The sequence below is a fragment of the Pocillopora verrucosa genome, chromosome 6, assembly GCF_036669915.1.
Source record: "Pocillopora verrucosa isolate sample1 chromosome 6, ASM3666991v2, whole genome shotgun sequence".
In the NCBI taxonomy this organism is placed as follows: Eukaryota; Metazoa; Cnidaria; class Anthozoa; order Scleractinia; family Pocilloporidae; genus Pocillopora; species Pocillopora verrucosa.
The window spans coordinates 15,039,129-15,063,369 of record NC_089317.1 but is presented as its reverse complement, the minus strand read 5'-3'; the positions used below and the strand labels follow the sequence as shown (position 1 = coordinate 15,063,369).

The 24,241-nt window shown below is 39.0% G+C and overlaps 2 protein-coding genes and 2 pseudogenes across 2 annotated transcripts; 2 read left to right on the top strand and 2 right to left on the bottom strand.

Annotated features, from left to right (window-relative positions):
• Window positions 1–1,743: 1,743 nt before the first annotated feature.
• Window positions 1,744–2,981, bottom strand: LOC131790470 (uncharacterized). The gene has a single exon (XM_059107687.2). The coding sequence runs from the start codon at window positions 2,876–2,878 to the stop codon at window positions 1,865–1,867; it is 1,014 nt and encodes a 337-aa protein (XP_058963670.1). The 5' UTR covers window positions 2,879–2,981; the 3' UTR covers window positions 1,744–1,864.
• A 364-nt stretch (window positions 2,982–3,345) lies between these two features.
• On the top strand, window positions 3,346–5,351 carry LOC131769109 (uncharacterized). The gene has a single exon (XM_059084857.2). It carries the CDS (start codon window positions 3,361–3,363, stop codon window positions 5,200–5,202), a length of 1,842 nt encoding a protein of 613 aa, XP_058940840.2. The 5' UTR covers window positions 3,346–3,360; the 3' UTR covers window positions 5,203–5,351.
• A 6,931-nt stretch (window positions 5,352–12,282) lies between these two features.
• On the top strand, window positions 12,283–14,748 carry LOC136281903 (uncharacterized; annotated as a pseudogene).
• Window positions 14,749–16,098: 1,350 nt separating this feature from the next.
• Window positions 16,099–17,128, bottom strand: LOC136282007 (uncharacterized; annotated as a pseudogene).
• Window positions 17,129–24,241: the final 7,113 nt, after the last annotated feature.

The following is a 24,241-nucleotide window of genomic DNA, read 5'->3' as shown; positions in this document are numbered from 1 at the left end:
CATTGACGACTAACGCCGTAAACATGAAATCAGGAAAATGCAGACGAAATGGTCCGTATTTGAAGATTCTCGGCAAAATACGTGCAGCGATTATTTATTGAGCGGGCTTGGGATAAATAGAAAAATTAACGTGAATATCGATTGTAAGTATCGATCTTTCCAGTCAGCTAAGTCTCTTAGTGCCTTAAAAAAGGCAAACAACTGAGACTTTTTAAAACTTTAATATTACACTAAATTCAAAGAGTTAGACAAATTTGGCATGCTCTATTGAGTCCTTAACTCGGAAATAAACAACAGACCCCCTTTTATCGGTTTTTACGAAATACGGAAACGCTGCGGACATGTAAGAACTAATGAACTAAGGTCAAAATTATGTAAATTAGTAAAAATAGGGAAGGATGATGTTTATGAAAGATGCCGCGTTTTTTTTCCTTTTATCTGTCAGTGGTACTTTGAATTTAAGATCTCCTCATCAGAAGTTTTGAGTTTGAAAAACAAAAGGCTCCGGATGATATTTTACGACTGTAGAGTTTATCACATCCAACTCCCCTGGTCAGTAATATGTCCTACTGATTCACAAGCTGAAGCAAACAAGCACGGGACACAAGTGAAGCCACGTCTAGCATACAGAATTGGCGATTTCCTTTTCTCTTGCTCTTTTCAGGTAAATTGTGCCGTTGGACATTTAATGTCACTCGGATGATTAACACGAGTTATATCTGGATTACTTAAAGAAATAAGTTGTTATAAAACCCCATACAATCCTCCCTTATAATCTAGAGGACTAGTAAAAGATTAAACAATATTAAAAACTTACCACAAATTAGCAAGGTGAACAGGGTGGGAAACATTCCCGTTGAGTATTTCCTCAAGGATTATCAACAGGTTTTGGAAGTACGAGAGTAGGGGGACGGGAATAGTGTGAAGCCAGGACCATTTCATTTTCTCTTATGTCTACCTGCCATACTTGTCACAGATCACTTCAACTTAACGAAAATCACAAATTATAGAAAGAGTTTCTCCACCCAAAGTCGACGACTTAAGGATCGGAGGAATAACATGTAGAAATTAAAAAAAAAAACGGTTTAATTTTTTCTTGCAATAGTCCAAAATGCTTTTAGTTCCTCAGCAGGTATGAATCAAACCGCACTTATCAGGGACCACCGGCGGTTTGCTTCGGTGCCATGGCTCACGTATTTCGGCGGGACACAGTCGATCCAGAAAGGCCATAACGAGACCAAACAAGCCTTATATATCGTCTAAGCTCAAACTCTAGTTTCAGGCGACATAACTTCGGGCGTAAATATCCTCATTTTCTTAGAGAGACTGTCTTGATTTCAGCCATTTGCCAATTGACTTTGTGTATTCTTTTGGCTTTCCTCTTCTTTTATTCAAATCCCTTGCTCCTCTCCTAATCTTCTTATTTTTTTTTTCTGCATAAAGTCTTACTTGAGATGTCTGTGAGCTGATCATACTGAAATTAAAATTATAACTTAAAACAGTGACATAAAGTGACCTTTATAGGAACATTCTCTTTACTCTGAGGAGGGTTAGGAATACGCTGTTCTGAAGCAAATGTGTGATTCGAAAACCCAGCTAAGAGAGAGATTTGGCAATTCATTGTGTCCTACCAAAAACTTTTAGAAAGTCTGAAAAAAATAAAAAACAGACTTCACTCGGCTCTTTTGGAAAGAAAAGTATCACTTTTTTTCGGAATAATTTGTTTATAATTAATTCTAGAAAAAACCAGGAAAGATTTATTACTCGACGTTTCGGGGTCATCGTGACTCCATTATCAAGAGACTAGTTTAAAAACATGCAAATAAGGAAAGGTACAAGAATAGCATAAATTAGAATGAACGGCTTAAACAAACACCTTGGCGCGGATGGAATCCGTTTGCACGTTCAGTGTTGGCTTACGCATGCGAATATACAACATTTCATTAACAAGGCAATCAAATTTGCCGTTACATTTCGCGATGACGTTGAATTGCTCGATCAAGCGTTCAGGCATTTCACTATTGTGCTGGAGGTGGTAGTGTTTGTAGATAGAAGATGATTTCCTTGTGTGCCCTTCTACGCGCTCGTGTAAGTGACCACGAGTATAGCCCACATACCCTGCATCACACAGGTTACATTTAAATTCATAAACGATACATTGTTGGTTAACAATAGGGGGCTTAATTTCGTGTTGCTTAAGCTGTTGATCGAGCTTAGGGCTAACGAACACTGGTTGGACAGTCACGCTTAACTTCGAGCTTAGACTGTTCAGTTGTTGTTTAACATGATTAGCTGACGACTGGTCCTTGAAGGGTAACACTAATCTCACAATCTCCGATGGTACGTCTGGTGATGGACAGGGCTCTGCAGATGAAATCCTTCTCTCAACGAACCGCTTGATTGTAGTTTCAACCAATGGCTTTGGGTATTTCAAGTTATGAAAAACCCCTCTAAGGCGGTCACATTCCTCGGAGAAGAAAGACCAGTTAGAAGATAATCGATAAGCGCGATCCACCATGGTGTTAACTAGGCTGCGCTTGTACTTAATGTCAACATGACTCTGGAAATGCAGAAGGAGACCCGTGTTGGTTCTTTTGATGTAGACCTTGCTCTCAATCTTTGGTGCACGGTTAAGCAGTTCAGTTCCTAGAAAGGGAAGGGATCCTTCCCGTTCGACTTCCATGGTAAACTGGAGGGAGGGATGGGTAGAGTTAAGGGTGTCTAGAAACTGGCCAGCGGTCACCCTATCAGGCATTACGGTCAGGGTGTCATCGACGTACCTCCGGTAATAGCGCGGAAGTTGACCGTGTTGTTCGAGGTTTTCCTCAATCGAGCACATGAAGACGTTAGCCAGCAACGGTCCAAGGGGAGAACCCATAGCGACTCCATCTGTCTGCTCATATAAAGCACCGTCAAACTGGAAAAGCTGGTTTTTCGTAGCTGCTCGGAGGAGGTCGATTAGGTCCGCTTTAGAGATGTTCAAGCTGTGCGTTCTTTACAAAGAACGTGATCGCGGAGGAGCTCAGAGTAAGAATACAGGAGAGTATGGTACTTCGAGAGGAAATCAATGGCATCTATGATGAAATCCGTCAGACCTGTTCACTATTCCGCTATATGTGCATCTTACGAACCATCACTATACTTCGGAATAAACTCCAACTTGAAGTTACGAACACCCACACTCGAAAGATCTCAAGGCTTCTCTACAGAGAAACTGACGTCGACGAACACATCCTGAATATTTCCTCTTACGAACTATCGTTCTTCCAAAAATTGGTTCTCTGTCGTGGCCTGAAATTTGCGATCCCACAAAGAGTGTCTCCAGTTGAGATCAAGGCAAGCTGTGATACAGGTTCCAGTATGCATGAACGGCATCTACCAAACGAGAATTCACGCGAACTAGCAGCCGCAACCTTACGATCTGTTGCGCTAGAGTATATTAATAAGAGTAGCCCAAAACCTCCTAAAGCCCTCTTGCAAGCTATTGAAGATCTGAAAAAACGCGATGACATCGTTGTCACAAAACCGGATAAAGGGTCTGGTGTTGTTGTTATGGATAAATCAGAATATCTTCGCCTACTATCCGAAGCGTCAATAAACGATACCAGCAAATTCCGATTCGTCGACTCGGAGAGACCGAGAACCAGAGGACGACCTCCTAAGTATTACCACCCTCTCCTTCAGAAAGAAAGGGAGTTGGAAACTCTCGTTCGAAAGATTCTACCGAAATCCATTGCTGACGCTCTCCGCCCGAAAGGGTCCAGACTCGCACACCTGTATGGCTTGCCGAAGACACATAAAGAACAGTTGGCCGTGCGGCCAATACTCTCTGCTACTAACACCTACAATTACTCGCTAGCGAAATGGCTTGACGACAAATTGAAACCCCTGTCGTGCAACCAATATACAGTGACAGACACATTCCGCTTTGCTGATGAAGTACGAGGCTTCGAGATCAAGAACGGCGAAATTTTAGTTTCCTATGACGTCACCTCATTGTTTACAAATGTACCATTGGAGGAAACAATACAGATCTTAGCTGAAAAAGCCTTTGCCCAGGATTGGTTCAACGAGACGCACAGCTTGAACATCTCTAAAGCGGACCTAATCGACCTCCTCCGAGCAGCTACGAAAAACCAGCTTTTCCAGTTTGACGGTGCTTTATATGAGCAGACAGATGGAGTCGCTATGGGTTCTCCCCTTGGACCGTTGCTGGCTAACGTCTTCATGTGCTCGATTGAGGAAAACCTCGAACAACACGGTCAACTTCCGCGCTATTACCGGAGGTACGTCGATGACACCCTGACCGTAATGCCTGATAGGGTGACCGCTGGCCAGTTTCTAGACACCCTTAACTCTACCCATCCCTCCCTCCAGTTTACCATGGAAGTCGAACGGGAAGGATCCCTTCCCTTTCTAGGAACTGAACTGCTTAACCGTGCACCAAAGATTGAGAGCAAGGTCTACATCAAAAGAACCAACACGGGTCTCCTTCTGCATTTCCAGAGTCATGTTGACATTAAGTACAAGCGCAGCCTAGTTAACACCATGGTGGATCGCGCTTATCGATTATCTTCTAACTGGTCTTTCTTCTCCGAGGAATGTGACCGCCTTAGAGGGGTTTTTCATAACTTGAAATACCCAAAGCCATTGGTTGAAACTACAATCAAGCGGTTCGTTGAGAGAAGGATTTCATCTGCAGAGCCCTGTCCATCACCAGACGTACCATCGGAGATTGTGAGATTAGTGTTACCCTTCAAGGACCAGTCGTCAGCTAATCATGTTAAACAACAACTGAACAGTCTAAGCTCGAAGTTAAGCGTGACTGTCCAACCAGTGTTCGTTAGCCCTAAGCTCGATCAACAGCTTAAGCAACACGAAATTAAGCCCCCTATTGTTAACCAACAATGTATCGTTTATGAATTTAAATGTAACCTGTGTGATGCAGGGTATGTGGGCTATACTCGTGGTCACTTACACGAGCGCGTAGAAGGGCACACAAGGAAATCATCTTCTATCTACAAACACTACCACCTCCAGCACAATAGTGAAATGCCTGAACGCTTGATCGAGCAATTCAACGTCATCGCGAAATGTAACGGCAAATTTGATTGCCTTGTTAATGAAATGTTGTATATTCGCATGCGTAAGCCAACACTGAACGTGCAAACGGATTCCATCCGCGCCAAGGTGTTTGTTTAAGCCGTTCATTCTAATTTATGCTATTCTTGTACCTTTCCTTATTTGCATGTTTTTAAACTAGTCTCTTGATAATGGAGTCACGATGACCCCGAAACGTCGAGTAATAAATCTTTCCTGGTTTTTTCTATGCCTTTGCTTTAGCAAATCCCTGCTGATCAAATAATTAATTCTATCCCATAAGAGTCTTTCTGCACCAAGTAAAACCCTCGTATTTGTGAGAATTTGATCCAGGAAATTATTTCCACGAGTCGGAAATTTGACGATTTTACAGGGAAATGTCGAAAAGACTGTTAAGACTGACATAGGTCTGTAGTGAGTAAATATATAACACGAGCTATCTTAAGCTCTTTGGGCACAACTCCCGAGGCTATGGATAAATTGACAATATGAGCTGAAGGATTAGAAATTATATCTATGTATTGTCTTACGACATCCATGATAAAATCGTTTAACCCAGTAGCTATGCCTAGGCGTAGACTAGCACAGATCTTAATAATTTCTTGGCGGTAAGTGGGTAAAACACTGCATTAACTGCTATTTAGACCTGATGGAATTTGGATTTTTTTCTGCTGAAGTAAGTGCAAGGCAAGGGGAAAAACCATCAAAACCATTTGTTATTTCAAAAAGATCGCTAATTTCATAATTAGTAACCTTAAATGTAGAGGTAAACTATTCTATTTAAGACGTCGGTTTATTACCTCATTGAGGATTCTCCACGTGTCTAAAGCGTTAGATTTGCAAGCATTAAGTTTATGGACGTAGTAATCACGTGTTTCTATTCTAAGTAAATGATTCAGTTTGTTTCAGAATGATTTCTATTGACATTTATGAGAAGCAAAAGGTAAGGATAGGATCGTTTTTCTAACCCATTATTTATCTAAAAAGATTTTAAGAGGCCTATTTTTAACCAGGACTTCTTAAGTCTCCTCAAGACAACTTTCTTTCTTCCTGCTTTTTCAGTTTATCTGAAAAAATTGCCATAAGCTGCTGTAAACATTTACATAAACTTACCATACACTTTATCTTCAAGACGTTGCACAAGGTGAACATAATCATCCTTAAACACATTCCTTAGTTCAAGTAAAGGAATTTTTTCTGGCGCGCAGCTCGCCAATTTCGGAAAATATCAACAGCCCACTTAACTTTGTATTGTGTACTTCAAGGCTTCGAATGTTCGAACAAAGAATCATCCTCTTGGAAACTGTTTGGCGGTCGAAACTGGAAGACTTGTCCTTAGCTTCTTTCTTCATTCATCAGAATTGCAACTGTGGAGGCCAATGCAAAGTGTGATTGCCTCTAATCAAAAACACAAAGTTGTTAAAAAAAACACAAAGACACCATTCATCACAATGACTAGCAAATACGTACTTGTATTGATGAAACAAAAGAAAGAAAAAAACTAAATATATGCGTGACTTTTGTTTTTGTTTTTGGGGTAAATTTTTAATAAATTAGACCCTTTTGAGAAGCTATTTCATAAAATTCGGGCTTCGTGTTTCCTCAGGGTCTCCTAACACTTAAAAAACAATCATCATCAGTTTCCTTGCGTTGAGAAACCCTGATGGAACACTTTTCCTCATTTATGATATGTTACTACTAAATCTCTCCATATATTTAAGGTGGTTTCCCCACGATAAGTGGTCCAGGAAATTATACTATCATAACTTATTTTATCAGAAAGAAAAATAGGTAGGTGATCTGACACATCCGAAATGATACCCCGCTATAACAAAAGTAGGTTTAAAATAGCTCTATAACCGTGTTAATAAGTGTAACATTCAGAAATGAAAACTATCCCCAAAATGTACATGTTTTTACATTCAGTGGATCGAGGCTTTAGGGGGCAGTGGCAGAGAATGGAAATAATGTCCTGTTTGCATGAACACGCGCGTGCTGGTATGGCGCTAATTGACTCTTTTGTTGTAGTATATATAAGGTCTGACAGTTGTAATTTATGCATCTCAGCTCTCAAACTTTCAACTGCTCGCAAGTCCGTCCGAGTCAGTAAGTAAACCTTGCAAAAAGTTTAATAGATATCAAAGAGTAGCCAAGAGTCAGACTTTCAACTTTGAAGAGAGAAATGATGACCAAAACGCAGCCATTAAGAGATTGAAGGCCTCGGCCTCATCGGTGCCAGAAATTCAAGAAAAAGGGCAACAAGAAACAGTTTGAAGTTGACACTCAAGTCCTTGACCACATTGAGACCGCTTCCTCTCTACTGAAATCCACACCACCACAAGTCGAGAAAGCCCTCGAGGAGCTTATCGCTGACTCGGCAGGGAGTTGTTGGGAAGTGGTAAGAGAATACGAAAGTAAAAGTGTCGCAGATGACAACGATAAACGTTTGAGGCGGGCAGAAGTTAGAGGTTCTCCGAAACGTCGCCGCTCACAATCTCAAGAGAAGGCTTAGGGTTTCCTTCGCAGTCGGCCGACGCCAGATCTCACCTTCTGTCCCATACTATTCATAAAGAACCAGTTTTACTGTAGCTGTTCCTTTCGCGCCCAACTGCTTAGAATCCCCAGTATCCCGACAGCTGCTCAAGAACGTATCTGAGTTCGTGGAGGATCTTTCTTCGCCTGTGGGAAGTTTGGATATTCGCGTGGTCGGTGCCCCGATGTGATTAGCCATTTTTCTGATTCATTGATTAGCCAGATTTTCCCTCGCAGTCGGCTGACGCGAGATCTCCCCTACCATGCCTTACTATTCACCAAGTGCTAGTTCTGCATGCTGTTCTTTTGGCGCCACTAACTTCGCCCCCCAAATTGTATGGAATTCCAAATGTCCCAGCAACTGGTCTCGTTCTGTTCTTGGACGATTTTACTTCGCCTATGGGAAGGTTGGATATTTTCGGAGTCAGTGGCCCGATCTGTTTAGCCATCTTTGTACATCTTTCAGCCAGCCAGCCGAACGAGCATTTGTGATGGACAGGGAATACTCTCGATCACTATTAAACACAGATAAGTTCACAGCAGCTCACAGTTCAAGCTGCACACCCATATTTGTCGTTTCTTAGTTGTGAATAGAAATAAGGAAATAGCTTTAAAATAGGGTAGAGAAGATAAAAATCACCATAAACATAGCATGAAATTCCATTACACTCAAAATTTCCTTAATCATGGCTATGAGATAGGGTACATATGGGCAAAATAGTTGGTGATCTGGCTTCTGTAATATCGGAACCGAGGAGTACTACCCTTTTTGAGACTGTGCACAGGCTACTCAACATGTCAATTCTTTGATGAATAAGACTTTCTACATTATTTTGTTTCCCTGGAAACTTTTTCAGACAAATACTCTGTTGGTTATCCGCATCCTTTACGTGATATGGCTTTCGGTTTTTAAGGAAAAATCATTTTGAACTTTAATTTTACCCTTTTGTATAAAATGAGGAAGTGAATGGGAAATGCCAGTACCATTAAGCAATCAAATATTAAGATCCTGACTCGAATTCCTGAAGCAGAAGCAGAGGAGGAGCGACTTTTCAGTATTTCCAATAACAAAAAAAAAAAACTTATATTTGTTTTTGTTTTAGTCTTAATGGCTCTTTGCCGATCATTTTTACCCTGAAGTTGACTTATTAGGTAGCAAGGACCCCTTTGTGTAAGTTTGTCTTAGGTAACGATTTATATTGATCTTCAACGAAAGCGGCATCATATCACAGCAAGGAACACGAACAAAGCAAGGTAATATTTCAATAAGCAATCGACAACCTCCCTAATGATTGAAAGTTCCTTCAATCTTGATCAGGAAAATTTGGAATCCCTCACCTTTTGTAGAAGCTCCGGTCTGTTTTTTCATTTATCAGGGGTTGGTAGGTCTGTTTTCAAGGGAACTCAAAGAAAGTGTGGTAGTGTTGATCTTTAAAAAACTGGTGTTCAAAAATAACAACACCATTTTGATCCACCTGGGTCAATTATCAACTTCAATGCCGTGCCTCGAACACATCCGCCGGAAATAGGAATCAAACCATACGCTACTAAAGTTAACGCTGACATATTATGGACTCAACTGGAGAGCAAAGACGCGTGAGCAGCTTGGAGAAAGTGAGCCGAACAAGAGCTGATCCCAACGAAACTTTTCGGAGACGTGTTCATTCGGCTATCCAAAGAGTAATAAATTCATCTACTTTGGCTGCTAGTATGCTGTCGCACTGAAACCCACACCAGATTTCGAAGTTGTGAAGCGGGCGCCCGACTCCTAAAGCCATTGGTAAGCTAAACAATTAGATATAAATATCGCTTTTCCTGCTTTCCCTGTTTATTGATTCGTTAGAGGAAGGAATCTTGCGTAGAATTGTATTTGTTATGTTGAAGTTTTCAATCTTTAAACAGCATAGAAAGTTTGGTTTAAAGAGTTTGTGGTGTAAATTTGACGCTCAGCCGGCTGAGTTACTCAAAGATTATTTGATCACGTGACCATATTTGAAGGATTGATAGAACGGTGGAACAAAGGAACGGTAGAACAGAGGAACGGCGGAACAAAGGAACGGCGGAATGACGGAATTTCCTTAAACGTTGAATGCCGGAATATCCCCTCAGGAATAAATACAATTATTTCAGATCTTGACTTTTTGTCAGCAAGGGGTTTCCCAAAGTTACAATATAATTCAAAGTTTCCTTGAGATGATAAAAGAGTCCAAGTGTCAGCATAAATATCTTAGTCCCTGGCTACTGCTTGAGTCACTGTTTAAATTTACCTGATATTATTTGTGGAATGCAGTCATCATGATTAACTATGGAGATGAAATTGACCCAGTTTTACCATATGATGTGAAAGAAAAATGTTTTGTTATTGGACATTAACCACATACAACTGTTACGTTCTCTAACAAGTAAGGGAGATGACACCACTCAACACAACAGAGTTTTTGACATATCTGGTGTGATCCTCCTACCGTCCGCTGCCCTTTGTAGTGGTCAGCGGCTTTGACTAGACTTCACGTTACTATAACAACTACTGACAACAATTGAAACTTCTCCATTTATATCTTATCAACAGATCAGTGATAAAGTTACATGATGTGTATATCACGGCTGTAAATTATAGGAGACACATTCAAACAAATGCATCTAGCAATAGCATTGCAATGATTCCCCTTATAACAAAAGTGTGTTTATTTTTCAGAGTCACTTCTATCTCCTGACTTCAATCTAATAATGATCCTTTTTAATGCATCTGAACCACACTGTCTACTCCATATTGGCCCTTGCTTTCAATCAAATGCCTCTGAAAATCATGATAAAATGATTCCCTTTATAACAAAAATTCATTTCTTTTTCAATAACACTTTCATCCCCTGACTTCAATCAGATAATAATCCTTTTAAGTGGCAATTTGGCCCTTTTTTCCCCCAAAATCTATACAACTTATATACACCTATACCAATATTTTAAACTGTTTTGTGTTCATGTGTGCAAAGTTCATGAGACATTTGAGTTGATTAATTAACAAAGTGGTATACTGATAATGCTCTTGTTTTTTATTGCCAACTCACCAGTCAAAGAACTTCTAACCCAGGACCTACTTGTTCCCAGTGAAGCTATTGCAGAAGGAAATAACTTAGAGCAAAGATTATCAAGAATGTATTTAAACTTATTCCATAATCAACTAAACCAGGTGATGATACTTTGACAGCCGTACCAAAGTCTATAGCCAAACACTTCACCCCCAAAGGATACCAGATCATTGGAGACAACCTGGATCTTTGTATTAATGCTAGGCATAAGTACAGTGAAGCAATGAAAAAAATCCATCCACCACGGTTTATATGATGATGTCTAATTATATATTTATAGTGATAATACACAAATAACTCTTGAGTAAAATGTATGTTGCCAGTTAAATAAATATTTGACCAAAAATTGTCAGAGTACCTGATAAGTAGTTACTTAGACTGTTTCTTTTGTCTGTTGACAATCTTTGTTTTTTGTTTAGATACCTCTTGGTTGCCTTCAAAAATATGAAAGGAGAATGTCTGCATATGGCCTGAGTTTTCTGGTGAGTGTAGTCTCAAACTTCAGCCGTGTGTGTTTCCCTTTACTAACCCCCTGAGGTGTTAAACACAAGGGGCTAGGGGTGAGGAGAAGGTGGAAAGCTCAGTATACAGGTGCATGTTAATTTTAAATTAGTTCTCAAAATGATTTCCACAGTTATTGTTTGCTAAACCTGTGTATGTATCCCTGTTACTTACCTGCAAAACAAGTCTACTTAGAAAGCCAAGGGAGGCTACTTGACCTGTGAATAATACTTACCATTTTTATCACACACATTTTGCCCTGTCCCCCTTTTCCAAACAGAAATCAAACAATTAAATTGTACTTTCAGGGACTGCAGAACATATTTTACATTGGTAGGGCTAGCTTGTGCTATAAGCAAGCTCAATGAGCACCCAATTTGAAATTTTGAGCTTCTGAAATCACCAGAAACACGTTTATTTCTTTCAATCCAATGAAAATTTTTTAAAAATTTGTATAAATGTGTACTTGAGACAGCTCTCTTATAGTTGGCATTATTGGGGTCATTGTTGTTGAGCAAACCAAAGGTAATTTTCTCAATGCAAAAAAAAGGGTGAAATTATTGGTGGAGCTATAACCCATCAAGCTCCATGGTCCTTGACTTTACCTGCTACAGTATAGTAAAGTTACAAGTGTATCAAGTTTGAAAATAATGATTTCAGTAGATCTTATAGGTAAGTTTAGACAGTTATGTGATGAAGAACTGTATGACTTTTTGAGATCCGCACATTAGTCTCACCCCTAGTGTTACTATAAAAGTGGCAAAAGGCTTAATACGCAATGGCATATTGATGGGAAAGTTCATGTAAACATGGAATGATTTAATCATGTTGTTGGCCTGCAACTTACTCTATGTGGATTTCTCTAAAATGGCAGTCAATACATACAAGGGGAAAACTACACCTATTTTCCAAATTTGGAATCACAACCTACTGATCTAAGTTCAATGTAAATGATTTTATTACAAATACTGTAGTTATATTTGTACATATAACAAATCAACCACATTTTTCTATGTTCTACACACCTATGACATCATAAAATGTTCAAGACTTAAATAGAACCATGAGCTGTCAGGCAGGTGGTTTCACTGTTAGGTGAGGGGGTGGGGGGTGAGGGTAGGAGAGCATTCTTGTAGATGTATTTTTATCAAAAGAATGTTGCTATGACACAACTGAATCTGGGTTATATTGCAACTAAAGAGAAAATCTGCTCTATTCTTGGTTTGCACGTGATGTCACACTCGTATTTGATACTTCCTGTCCGCCATCTTGGTGTACATGTGGCTTATTTGCATATGTCAAACTGCCCATGTCTGCTATGTTTTTATTCAAGTCTTGCGAATGTCTGAAGTTTTACAATTGATTCCAAAGAAAATGACGGCAACTAAAGTGAAAATATCAAAGAAGAAAGTACTAATGTGTTATCTGAGTATGTAAAGGGTCTTGAAAGTCGCGTTAAACGCCAATATTTAGGAAAAATAGCCGCAATCAGAATTGATCCAGCATTATTAGTAGTGGCAAAGTTAGATCCAGAATGTATCCCGTTGATCGAAGCAGCTGATCTTCTCTCATATTTAGTGCTGGAAACCAGCTATTACACGCTGAAACAGTTCAAAGCCCACAAGAGTTTGGAGGCTTACAACCAGATGACTTCTGGCTTTATAACAAGCATTCAAGGCAAAATAATCAGTGATAAGTTTGTGGTTGGAAAAGTGCAACATTCACAGGGAATGACTGAAGCTCCATTACCTGTATGGATCATTGCCAGTAAAGAGGGAACGATCATATCTGCTCACTGTCTAGGCTGCAAAGCCAGACTAGCAGAATCATGCTCTCATGTGGCAAGTGTTCTATTCTATGTCGAGGCATGGACAAGGATTAATGGCAAACTTGCTTGTACCCAAGTAAAGTGCATGTAGCTACTTCCTGCATACGTAAATGAGGTTCCATACTCCGAAGTTAAAGACATAAACTTTAAATCGGCAAGGAGAATAAGAAATGAATTGGATAAAGAAGTCAATGGTAAGAATTCCTGTTCTGCATCTCCAAGTAGTGAAAGTTGCAGTAACTCCAACTACAAGAAGGTCGCAAAGGCAGAAATGCTTGGCTATCCGTCTGTTAAGGAGATGAACAGTCTTTTCTCAAAACTGAACAAAGATAAACAGAAGGCTGCTATCCTCAGTTTAATTCCTCCATATTCAAAGTCTTTCATTTCAAAAAGTCATCAGATACCTATCTTGCTAGACCTTTTTGATTCTGAGAACATCAAACTGACATATCCAGATTTAATGAAAAAGTGCTTAGAAACTGAGATATCAATTTCCGGTGAGGAGCTAAAAGCTATCAAAAAGATACAAGAGATCAATCAAGCGGAGCTGCATTTTTCCGACATAGAGCTGGACGTATTGGAGCTTCTCAGAGCTTCTCAGTTGCTCACACAAATCCTGCCCAACCAGCACAGACCCTCATCAAGTCCATTTGTTACCCCCAGTTGTTTAAATTTAACAACAGTGCAGTTAATCATGGTCATATCTACGAAGAGAAAGCAGTAGCAGCATACACCAATGTAATGTCAGAAAATCACAAAGATTTCAAGGTTACCAAATGTGGAGGTTGTATTGACCAGACACAACCATGGTTACATGCTGACTTCCTCTGTACTTGCTCTTGTTGTGGGGATGGCTGTGGGGAAGTAAAATGCCCCTACAGTATTCAAAACTGGGACTTTGAAAGCTATCTTTTAAAGAAAAGTTCCTGCCTAGAGAAAGTTGACGGTATGTTTAAACTGAAGAGAAACCATGACTATTTCTATCAGGTGCAGCAGCAACTTTCCATTACTGGATCAAAATATTGTGATTTTGTTGTGTGTGTTTTTAACAACAACAAACCAATCTTTTTCATGGAAAGAATCCTACCTGACCCCAATCACTGGGAGACTGTTGTCCCTAAGCTGACAAAAGTATGGAGGACATGTGTGCTACCTGAGCTTTTAGTAAGGTGGTACACAAGGAAACAGTGTGCTCCAAGTCTTACTCTGCAAGCACATCAAGTGGACCTTGCTATTGTAGAACCAAGACCCAAGAAAGAACCATCCACTGCTCTAATCCAGAGTGTCCTGTAAAGGAATTTCACTACTCATGTTTACAAGTGTCAGACCCTATTCTCAAGATCTGGTATTGTCCTAACTGCCGCTTGCAAAAGAAATTCCAGAAACCCAGAAGGGCATCGAAAACTGAGAATACATCACAACAGAACAGTGAAGTCATGAAATTGGACAGCATATGTGTTTGTGGTACAAAACCCTCTGTCAATGATAAGCTACTGAAGTGCCATAGTTTGGATGGTCAAAATGGAAAATATTTTCATTTAAATTGTCTGGATTACAAAAGGATGCCAAATAATAGTCAAACCACATGGTTATGTAGCAGTTGTAAAGAGAAAGATGGTTCAACTAAAGGCAAAAATGCTAAATCAATACCTCATGTATCAACAAACATAGACAGTCATTTGTTTGGATCATGTCTTGTAAATGATGCTTCAGATAGGTTTCATACTTCAAACAATCCCAATGAAAATATGTCAAAAGCAGCATTAAAGAATGGAAGTGTTGCTATTAATCCTACCACTTGTTCTTCTACCACTTCTTTTTCAAACAATGTTCCTTTATTACCGTTACCTCCAGGTAACATTAACAATAACTTGACGCACCCCACTGGTACAATGAAAGGCACTGATTCTAGTAGGGCCAATGCAAATGCTGTTTGTTCTGTGCCACATTCACCTACAGGTAGCAATGACAATATAGGAAACTGTGCAAGTGATGATGACATTGAGATAACAAAACTAGCTGAAGGGGAAACCAACAAACATGCATCCCTTGGTAATCTTTCTGATAACCATTTTGATACCATTCTTTCTCCTACTGGTTGACTGGACTGCACTGCACTATAATTCAGCAAGCTCATGCATGTTGACAGAAAGTTAACCTATTCATTGAAGGCTTCCAAAGACCAACTCTTGGCCCTGTTTGAAATTTCGATATCATGACTGGAGAATTTGTACAGATATCACACACCGGACATTCTCACTGGGTATGTATCAGTTCAGTTGGATGTCAACCTAATGTGGTTAATCTCTTTTTATAGTCTCTCCCGATATCATAGAAAGAGAGGTCAAAGAACAGGTTGAAAGTTTGATGGCAGACAGCAATGTTGAAATCACCAGTATGCCAGTACAACAGCAGCAAAATGGCAGTGACTGTGGGATTTTTGCAATTGCTTTTTCAACATGCATTGTTTATGGTTTGGACCCCAGAGACATGACATTTAACATCCCTAGGATGCATCCACACTTATCTCAGTGTTTGAAAGATGGCATAATTACCCCTTTTCCTACATGTTAAGTCAAATGAAAACAAAGTTTTGCTGTGAACTTTATAAAAAAAATATGAACACCACCTGTTTTTTAATTTAAATAAATCTAATGATTACATAAATTTTTAAATTTCAAACAGCAAAGTTAAAATGTTTATTTATTAATAGCTTGTAATTATGATCAATAGATAGTTATGTTTATTCTAACCACTTTCAACTTCAATAATGTAGCTGAATTACAGGTCAGTTGCAGGAATGATGAAAGTTCCAGAGTCTTTTTGGGAATTAGAATAGGTTGTTTTGCATCAAAAGATGCTTGTAAATACATGGTTAAGATAACTTTTCTGATGGTCCTTTTCATGAAATAGCATAACATAAAATCAATGAACTATATTCAAACATCAACGTGTGGAACCGAAAAAAAAAAAATTAATTACTGAACTTGAGGTCAATCATAATCAATTCTACATTTCTCAAAGTTATTGAACTATAATCTTTAGCAATTAACAATTTATCTTTATCTCTAAAGATATCATGATGTTCTGATATCATGCTCAAGTAACTTCAAGTGTATCTGTCACACAAACGACTATTTACAAGTATTTTCCGGGAAATGAAAATGTAAGAAAAGTTAAGTCTCTAATCAAAAGGCACTACTGAGGGGCAAATATTTACAAGAGAAGAATTACAAGAAGAATACCCTGAGAATATGGTCAATCACTGGTGTGGGACTAGTAGGGTTATTCATCAAGAATTCTGTAAAAAGTGTTCCTTGTAAAATTGTGTATTTCCTTAGTAAGAGACCGATAACCCTTTCAACATGGATTCTAACATTAGCAATACCTCTGGTCTTCTCTACATCTAGGGGATCAAGTTGTTTTTTCCTTTGGTAAAAGCAGGAATCACCAGCTCTGATCTTTTGAAGGCCACACTCTCATGAATTGCAAATCCTCTGTCTGCCATGACTATGTCACCAGGTACCAGCTTGTCCAGGATACCACAATTTTCAGTAAGAAACTTGTCAGATGTTCTACCACCCCAAGCATTGGACACAAAGGAAATGGTGCCTTGAGGGGTGACACCAATGAGGACTTTAGTGGTGTTATGGTGCTTGTAAGATGAAAAGGTTTGTGCTTGAGCCAACAGATTAGAAGGTTTTTCAATGAAAATCTCAAAACAGTCAATTATGACTGTAATTCTCTTCCCAAAGGAGTACTGAAAACACTCTGGCATGGTACTCCAGAGTTCTGCACGTTCAGGCCAGTGAATCAATGGAGATAGTCTAGTGTCCATTACACTGATACATGATGAAAATATTCTGGAGATCGTTGCTGCTGATATTCCGAATCAGTATGCCAGGTCTTGAAAAGGCACATCAAGCCTTAACTTTAACAAAACTATCATAAGAATTTGAAATTTTGTGAGGGTGAGTGACTTTCTGGTTATATAAATGCACATGTGTTCATAATATAGGCAATTGAGAACATGAAATGAAGGCAGGCCAGTATAAAAATGTACTTTGTCATCATCCCGCATGTCTTCAAGGTCGAAAGTAAGCGAAGACATGAACAGGCTTTGACTGAGACAGCTGCCAAAGTACAGCTACTTGATGTTGATGGTAAGATGGTAAAGGAACTCATTTTTGATGAAACACTAACGCAGGACACTGTACACCAATATGGCAGATAGCAACTGTCATTAAGGTCTGGGTCACGTGGGTACAAACCAAGAATAATACTTTTAATAATATCTGGTAAATATCAAAAGAGCAGGCTCTTTGACAACTGTGATGCTCTTGTGAAGGTCTTCTTGTACTGGCCCTATATATTTTGGCATCAGCAGCATCCCTTGTGCCTTGTGCTTTATGAGGTGAAGGAATGTTATAAAACTCTGCATTCTGGCCTCACTGGTAAAGCAACAATTCATAACCTGCTTCTAGTAGTTTCAGCAAACTGAAAATGATCTCCCCATTGGATTCCAGTAAGTAATATTACAGGCCTCTCTCTGATGCTGGTGGGTGGTTAATTTGCCTTTGGCCCACCTAGTACAGGATCCTGTTCCATAGGTTCTATTTTGGGAGCAAACAACTTTAAATGTTTTTTGGGAGACAAAGCAAGGTGTTTGCTGCTGAGGCAGAATAAACAGACACCCACTGGCATTTCTTGACCAACCTGGCTCCTGAATGGTACTGGTCCTACTGTTACATCCAGAGAGGAACCAGAAGAGTTTGTGCATGAGTGGGATCCTGGCACAGAATCCAATCAATCCAGTGTGAATTGGAAACTGCAGCAAAGTGATACTAAGTTCATAAATTGAATGGTAGTTGAAAGTTCATATGGTATTAGTATTTTCCTCACGCAAAAATATGATGCATCAAGAAACTGTGCAGTCTTTAAATAATCACCATTGTTTTAGAGATTGAGTCTTGGTGAAGCCAAACCAGAATCGGTTCAGTTGGCAAATTCAAAATACAGCAATCACCTACAGCTAAATGATTTGTGATGGAGACTGTTGATCTACAGCATGTCTGTTTGGGGCTTTTTTTTTTTAGAACGTACTGCACCATGCTAGCCATGTGTGTGAGGTGCCAGTAAGAGGCTAGCACCGTCAGGGAGGTTAGAGAAACACATACACACCTGTAAATTCAGATGGATTTTTTAGTGTGTAATTTGTGCTTGCTGTTTACATGTAGCACTGTATACTCAAATGAACATCTATGATTGAAAACACTTTTTTGTGAAGTAGTTAGGGTGGGAAACATTGTATGATGGTTAAATTGTAACTAACATCCAGTTAAAACCAAACTCCTAAAAAGGAGCTCGAAAATCTTGATCAAGCACAAACATTTGTGGTCATGGTCAATTTTGCATTGAACTTTTAATACTTGAAACCTGAAAAACATAGCAACTCTAATTCAACATCATACATAATAATAGGAGTTTATCAAAAGGTTCAATGTTGAGTGCAAAAGTTGAATTTTAATCGTGAAAGTTGGATGTGGAGTGCAAAGTTGGGTCTTAAATGTTAAAGTTGGATGTTGAGTGCAGAGTTTGATTTTGAGTGAATAGTTGCTTTTAACCTGGAATGGAACACCATATTCTCCAGGGATAACAAATGATCTGTATCAACTCCATTGAATTCACTGGCATTAAAGAAAGTGCCACAGACAAAATTTTGCATTTTATAAGTTTCAGTCCTTTGTCTTGGTTACAGGTATCCATCATTTCTATGGTTGATATGCGTTGATAAAAATAGGTTGCTCCAATCGGTGGAATTTGGTCAGTAGTTGTTGATTTTTGATGTTATCAGTGGTTGAGTGGTTAACAATCCAAACAACAAATCTTACCACCAAAAGCATTGTTTTACCATTTCAGAAGTTGTCACAATGTAATTAAGAATTCTTTCCTTCTGATATCATTTACTTAGTGGTGAGCTGCAAACCAGTTCATGCAAATGCATGTACAGTATTATATGCCAAATAACCAAAACTATCCATTTTACTAAAAATATATATAATAATAAATTAGATTTATACATAACGCTAAAAAGTGAAAAATATTCTAAAGTGCTATACATTGAAAGATTGAAATTAAAATGAAAAATAAAGAATAAATGTTGGTTTAAAAAAATAGAACAATTCAAATACATAATACAATCCTATACTTGGTATAAGATTAGGACAAATTGTATGTTAATTTAAAAAGGTAATAAACTAGGTAACTGATAAAAGCCCTTCCTATATTCTGGTGCTTGATGGTTGAGAGGCTTGAAGACCAGAAGTAACAGTTTAAACTGGATTTGATAAATTACAGGTGACCAGTGTAGATGGTACAAGGTATAAGAGATATGATCACATTTGGTAGCCCAAAAATGAACTTAGCAGCAGCATTAAGTACTTTTTTAAGATTATCTAAATGGTACTTGGGATGCCATCAAGAAGAGGATTGCAGTAGTCCGTGTGAGAAGTCACAGATGCATGGAAAAGAGTCATGGTGGTCTCAGGGTGGAGGAATTTCTTTATTTGCTGAATTTTATGTAACCCATGGAACACTTTTCTGCAGACCTTGCCAAAATGGACAGACACAGACATCTTGACATCAAAGCAGGAGCCCAGATTCTGGACACTACCTACAGGTTGGATAGTGGAGTCACCAACAGTAATGGATTCAATTGAGAGTTTTTGTAATTGATGGTGGGAACCAACAATCAATAACTCATTTTTTGTATCACTGACTAACAAACTGTTTGGAATCAACCAAGCACGTAGATCAGAAACACAGGCTTCCAGATAAGAACATAGACAAGAAGCAACAATTCATGGGCAGAGCCAATGATTATTTCCATGGACACCATGTGGTTGATGGTATCAAGAGCCACACTCTTTACTAAGCAGCTCTACTGTTATGATTGCTCAGAAATGGTAGTTTACCAAGAGTATACATGCTAGATGTATTTCTTACAGAAAAAGGTTTGCTTGTCCCAGAGGGAGAGTAATTTGGAGACTGGGCAGTCCAATGTCCTATTTACACCTTGTCAGGAGCCTGCTTCCCTAGAATTCCACCCTTTGATAGGGTTCCCAACCTGGGATTGTCAATGCTCTAAGGGTTCAACCCTGGAATACCATTTAGAGGCCCTGAACTCTGTACTTGAAATCTTAAGCCACCGGTGAAATTTGACTGAATGACTCTATTGAATCACTGAGCATTAATTATTGACGTAAATTTTCTCAGTTAGGTTGACAATACTTCACTGTTAAAAATATTGGTCCAAGCATGTTACTACTTAGTGATTTTTTTAGAATCAATCAAGGGTTAGCTTTGTTCCAGAAATCTTAGATATTTCCAGTGAGCATGTATGGGCCTATTGGCCTTGGTTCAAGTACCTTTTTTAACAAAATAATGACAGTTTACAGCTTTGGTTCAAGCTTGTAAAATTTAGGCTACTTGTTGAGATTACTTGAGTCAAAGAAACAAACCAAGCAGCAGCTTTATCTGTAATTGCAGAATTTTGTCTAGATAATAGATACCTTGCTTGTCACTGTGCTTGTGTTGCATGACAAAATTGATGGTCTGATTATTTAAACAAAGTTTAACCATTATACTCCAAAAGCGTGTCCTAAATCTTTCTCAATTTAGCTCAATCTTTTATTTGAACATTTCATTTTGTGAACAGTGTTAAGAGGGCCAAAAGATAACAGTGGATGGACATTTATTTAAATTAATCCTCTTATGAAGAAGGCCAGAGGCCTACTGATTGTGTAGAACCATGGTCTGGGTTAGAGTTTGTGTAAATAACTGGCCCAATGTATTTAGAACTAGAACACAATGTTTCTCTATTTTAATTTAGTTACCTGCCACATAAACATTTTGAATACTAACAACATTGTCTGGAAAGCACTTGAAGGCTCAAATCTACTTTGTTTGCATGAAGACAAGTGAAGACTGCTACTGTTGTTAGAGCTTCTCTCACTAATGTCACTCAACCTTCCATGTCAACCTTCTGAAAAGGTCTTCAGGAACGTTATGGCTGGGTCGTTCAAAGGTAGGGGTTAAGATAATCTAAGGTTTGTAAAAAATTTCATTTCAGATCTGAAAGTTTTAATAGAAAAATCAGTATAATTCATTGCGTCTACAATTTGAGGAAGATAAAGAAAATTGTCTAAAAAAGGCTTTTGAACAAAGGATTAAAGAAACCAGTCTTAGAATTAAACCATGGGTTATCACTTATCTGTTCATTTTTGTTATGGGCACTGGAAGACCCAGAGGCCTATTGGTCACCACACTGGACTCTGCCTCAAAGGTCCAGGTTCAATATCTGGCCAACTCAAGGTGCTGTTGTCTCGGGTGAGACACTGTACTCTCACAGTGCCTCTCTCCTGCCAGGAATATAAACGAGTTCCAGCAAATTGTCAGGGAGCCTATCAAAATGTTGGGGGGTAACCTTGCAATGGACTTGTATTCCTTCCAGGGAAGAGTTTTAATACGCCTAGTCACTTCATGCTACATGGGTGAACCAAAAGGCTTGAATACAGACTTCACCTTTACTGGAACCAATATGGTATACCACAGTATCAAGGTCATAAAAATTACCTTTAATGTATAGTTCTCAAAAATTTCAATGCTCCTTTCACAAGTAATTATTTGAATATTGGGGGGAGTTGGTTTCTTGAAAACAATAACCAAAGGAAAGTAGGAACCTTAATCAAGATTTCCTGAGGTTCCAGTGGGGGCAGCATTAATACATTCAGGAACTACACAGAAATATTTTATGATAGTTAAAGATCCCTTGCATTATGGATGCCAATAGTGGCAATACTAACTCCTGTGGAAGGTCTTTCTTTCTTTTCTCAGAGAACCAACAACAAATTTTCAAACAGACATCTGCACTTTATGTGTTTGCTTACAAAATTGAAGAAGGAATCTAAGGGAAAGGAAGTTATTGAATCAGCCTCAGCAGCCTTCATTTGATTAGCTCTTGAATACTGCATGGCTACAGTCAAGCAATTGATAGATGCTGTACAGTGGATCTGGCTCAAGAGGAGTGGTACAAACTCGTGCCTGCAAAGGAAAGGTAAGGTAGGTTAACTTTGTGGATGTAAGATTGGGACTAAACCAATTAAAAAATCAAATTGAACTAGCTTGAACAATTTTAAATAAGGGACAAATTAATGCAGCTACTTTTACATTAAAAAAATGCTCTTAAATGTCCCGGAATTTTTTTTGTGTTATGAATTTAATAACTTTACTCCTGCTTTATGTCAGGATCTTTATGGTACCTCTTAAAATCTCAACTTTTCTTAACTCCATGGTTAAATCTGAATCTCCTATGGAGCTAAACATTGTGCCCTTGTTGCTTTTGAAAACATCTGCAAATGGAGAGACATAAATTACATCATTGTTCACCTCCCCTGAGAAGGAGGAGACCCACTTTATGTCCAATGATATTCCGTTTCTATGGTCAACAGTTTGTTTTCCATTCCTTCCATTTATCTAGTAAGTTGTTATGTGTGGCCCCAAGCAGCAAGTGGTTTTCATTGCAACTCTTGATGCAATTTAACTAGTTTATGTAACTGATCAAGTAGGTTGCAAGAATAATTAAGAGAGAGAGAGTACCAAATACACCAAAGAGTAAATAACTGGTCTTACATTGTATAGTTTGTCGTGATCCTTGTGAATAACTGGAAGATGTTTAACACTGTCATTGCCATGGAAAAACTGTTATATTTTTTCAAAGCGGTTGATTGACATGACATTTGCCACAGAAGGGACTCTGGTTTGACTGGGTCAATACATCCTTATTTGTGGAAATTTGAGGATTGACACCATTACCAGCACCCCCAAGTTTCATTATGATCTACACATATCAAAGATCCTGTTGACTGCACACAGAGTATAAGTTTTCTATTCTACGATGTGATTAATCAAGGTGTCATCAAATAAGTTCTTGGAGTACTGTTATGGGGTGTGCTCCTCTGTTGGAGTTAGAGGAAAAGGATCTCCTTTGAATGTGATATACAAGGAGGTTGTTTTTTGTGCCATTGCATACTTTGGGTATTTCTACTGCTACTGGAACTCCCTGCAGCTTTCCTTAGTAGCACTTTCACTGTCATCATCTATATCTATTTCCACAATCTATATCTGCATCACCACTTTCCTCTGTTCCAGACGGTGAGGAATAACTACTTTCATCTTCATCTATGTGGGTGAGTTTGTCTTCGTTAGAATCACTTTCCCCATCACTCTTGTCAAAATTGGGCTCTATCACTGTGAAGTGATATCTTCCATGTTGGGCCCCGAGCAAGTGCTCCATTAAGGGACCTTGTTGATATACCTGGTGGGCCTTTTGTTAATTGCTTTAATTCTCTGCTCAACGCTAACCACTCTTGATTACAATATTCACTCTCAAAGAATTTTCCACCGCTCGCTCATTAAATAGATTGACTAAATCACTCTCGTCTACAAAAATCTCTTCTTGTCTCTGATCAGTTCCAGTAAAATATTAACCACGTCACACCCTTATTTAATATTGCGTAATCACATTCTCGACACACTCCCCCCATATATCTCCAGAAGAGATATATGTTTTTCACTCAAGTTTGACTGCCTCGAATGAAATGTTCACACTCATCAGATTGATAATCATTTCTTAAAAGTAAACAAAACGACTGTCTCTATAGTGTCAGTTCGTCAGCTAAATGCAAGCTGATAGCACTGTTTATTTGGACTGTTCATTTCAGACTTCCTCTTGGGTAATCTCTTGCAAACGCAGGCGTGCTGCAACTGCAGCATCCCGTCTTGGGCGAAATGGGGCAACCTCTGGGTTCATCCCTGCCTGGGATGCTGTCATCTGCCTGTCACACAATCGTTCCAATGAGTAAAGTTGTTGGATCGCACGTTCCACGTAGGACTTTCTTAGGCGCAATTTTGCTCCTCTAACGACTCCATCATTTCCAATGGTCAAATTCTCGATGATTCCTAGCGGCCACTTCCCTCTGTTCTTGTCTTCTGTTTTGATGATCACTACGTCACCAACAGCCGGTGTGTCTCCTCCAGCCCCTCACTGTGCACGGTGTCTCTTGCGAAGACTGCGCAGGTACTCGTTGGTCCATCGGCTCCATACTGCTTCCTTGCACTTCAGCAAGTGTTTTGC

Coding starts and splice junctions, on each gene's coding strand:
- LOC131790470 (XM_059107687.2), bottom strand. CDS start 2,878: ATGGGTTCTCCCCTTGGACCGTTGCTGGCTAACGTCTTCATGTGCTCG.
- LOC131769109 (XM_059084857.2), top strand. CDS start 3,361: ATGCATGAACGGCATCTACCAAACGAGAATTCACGCGAACTAGCAGCC.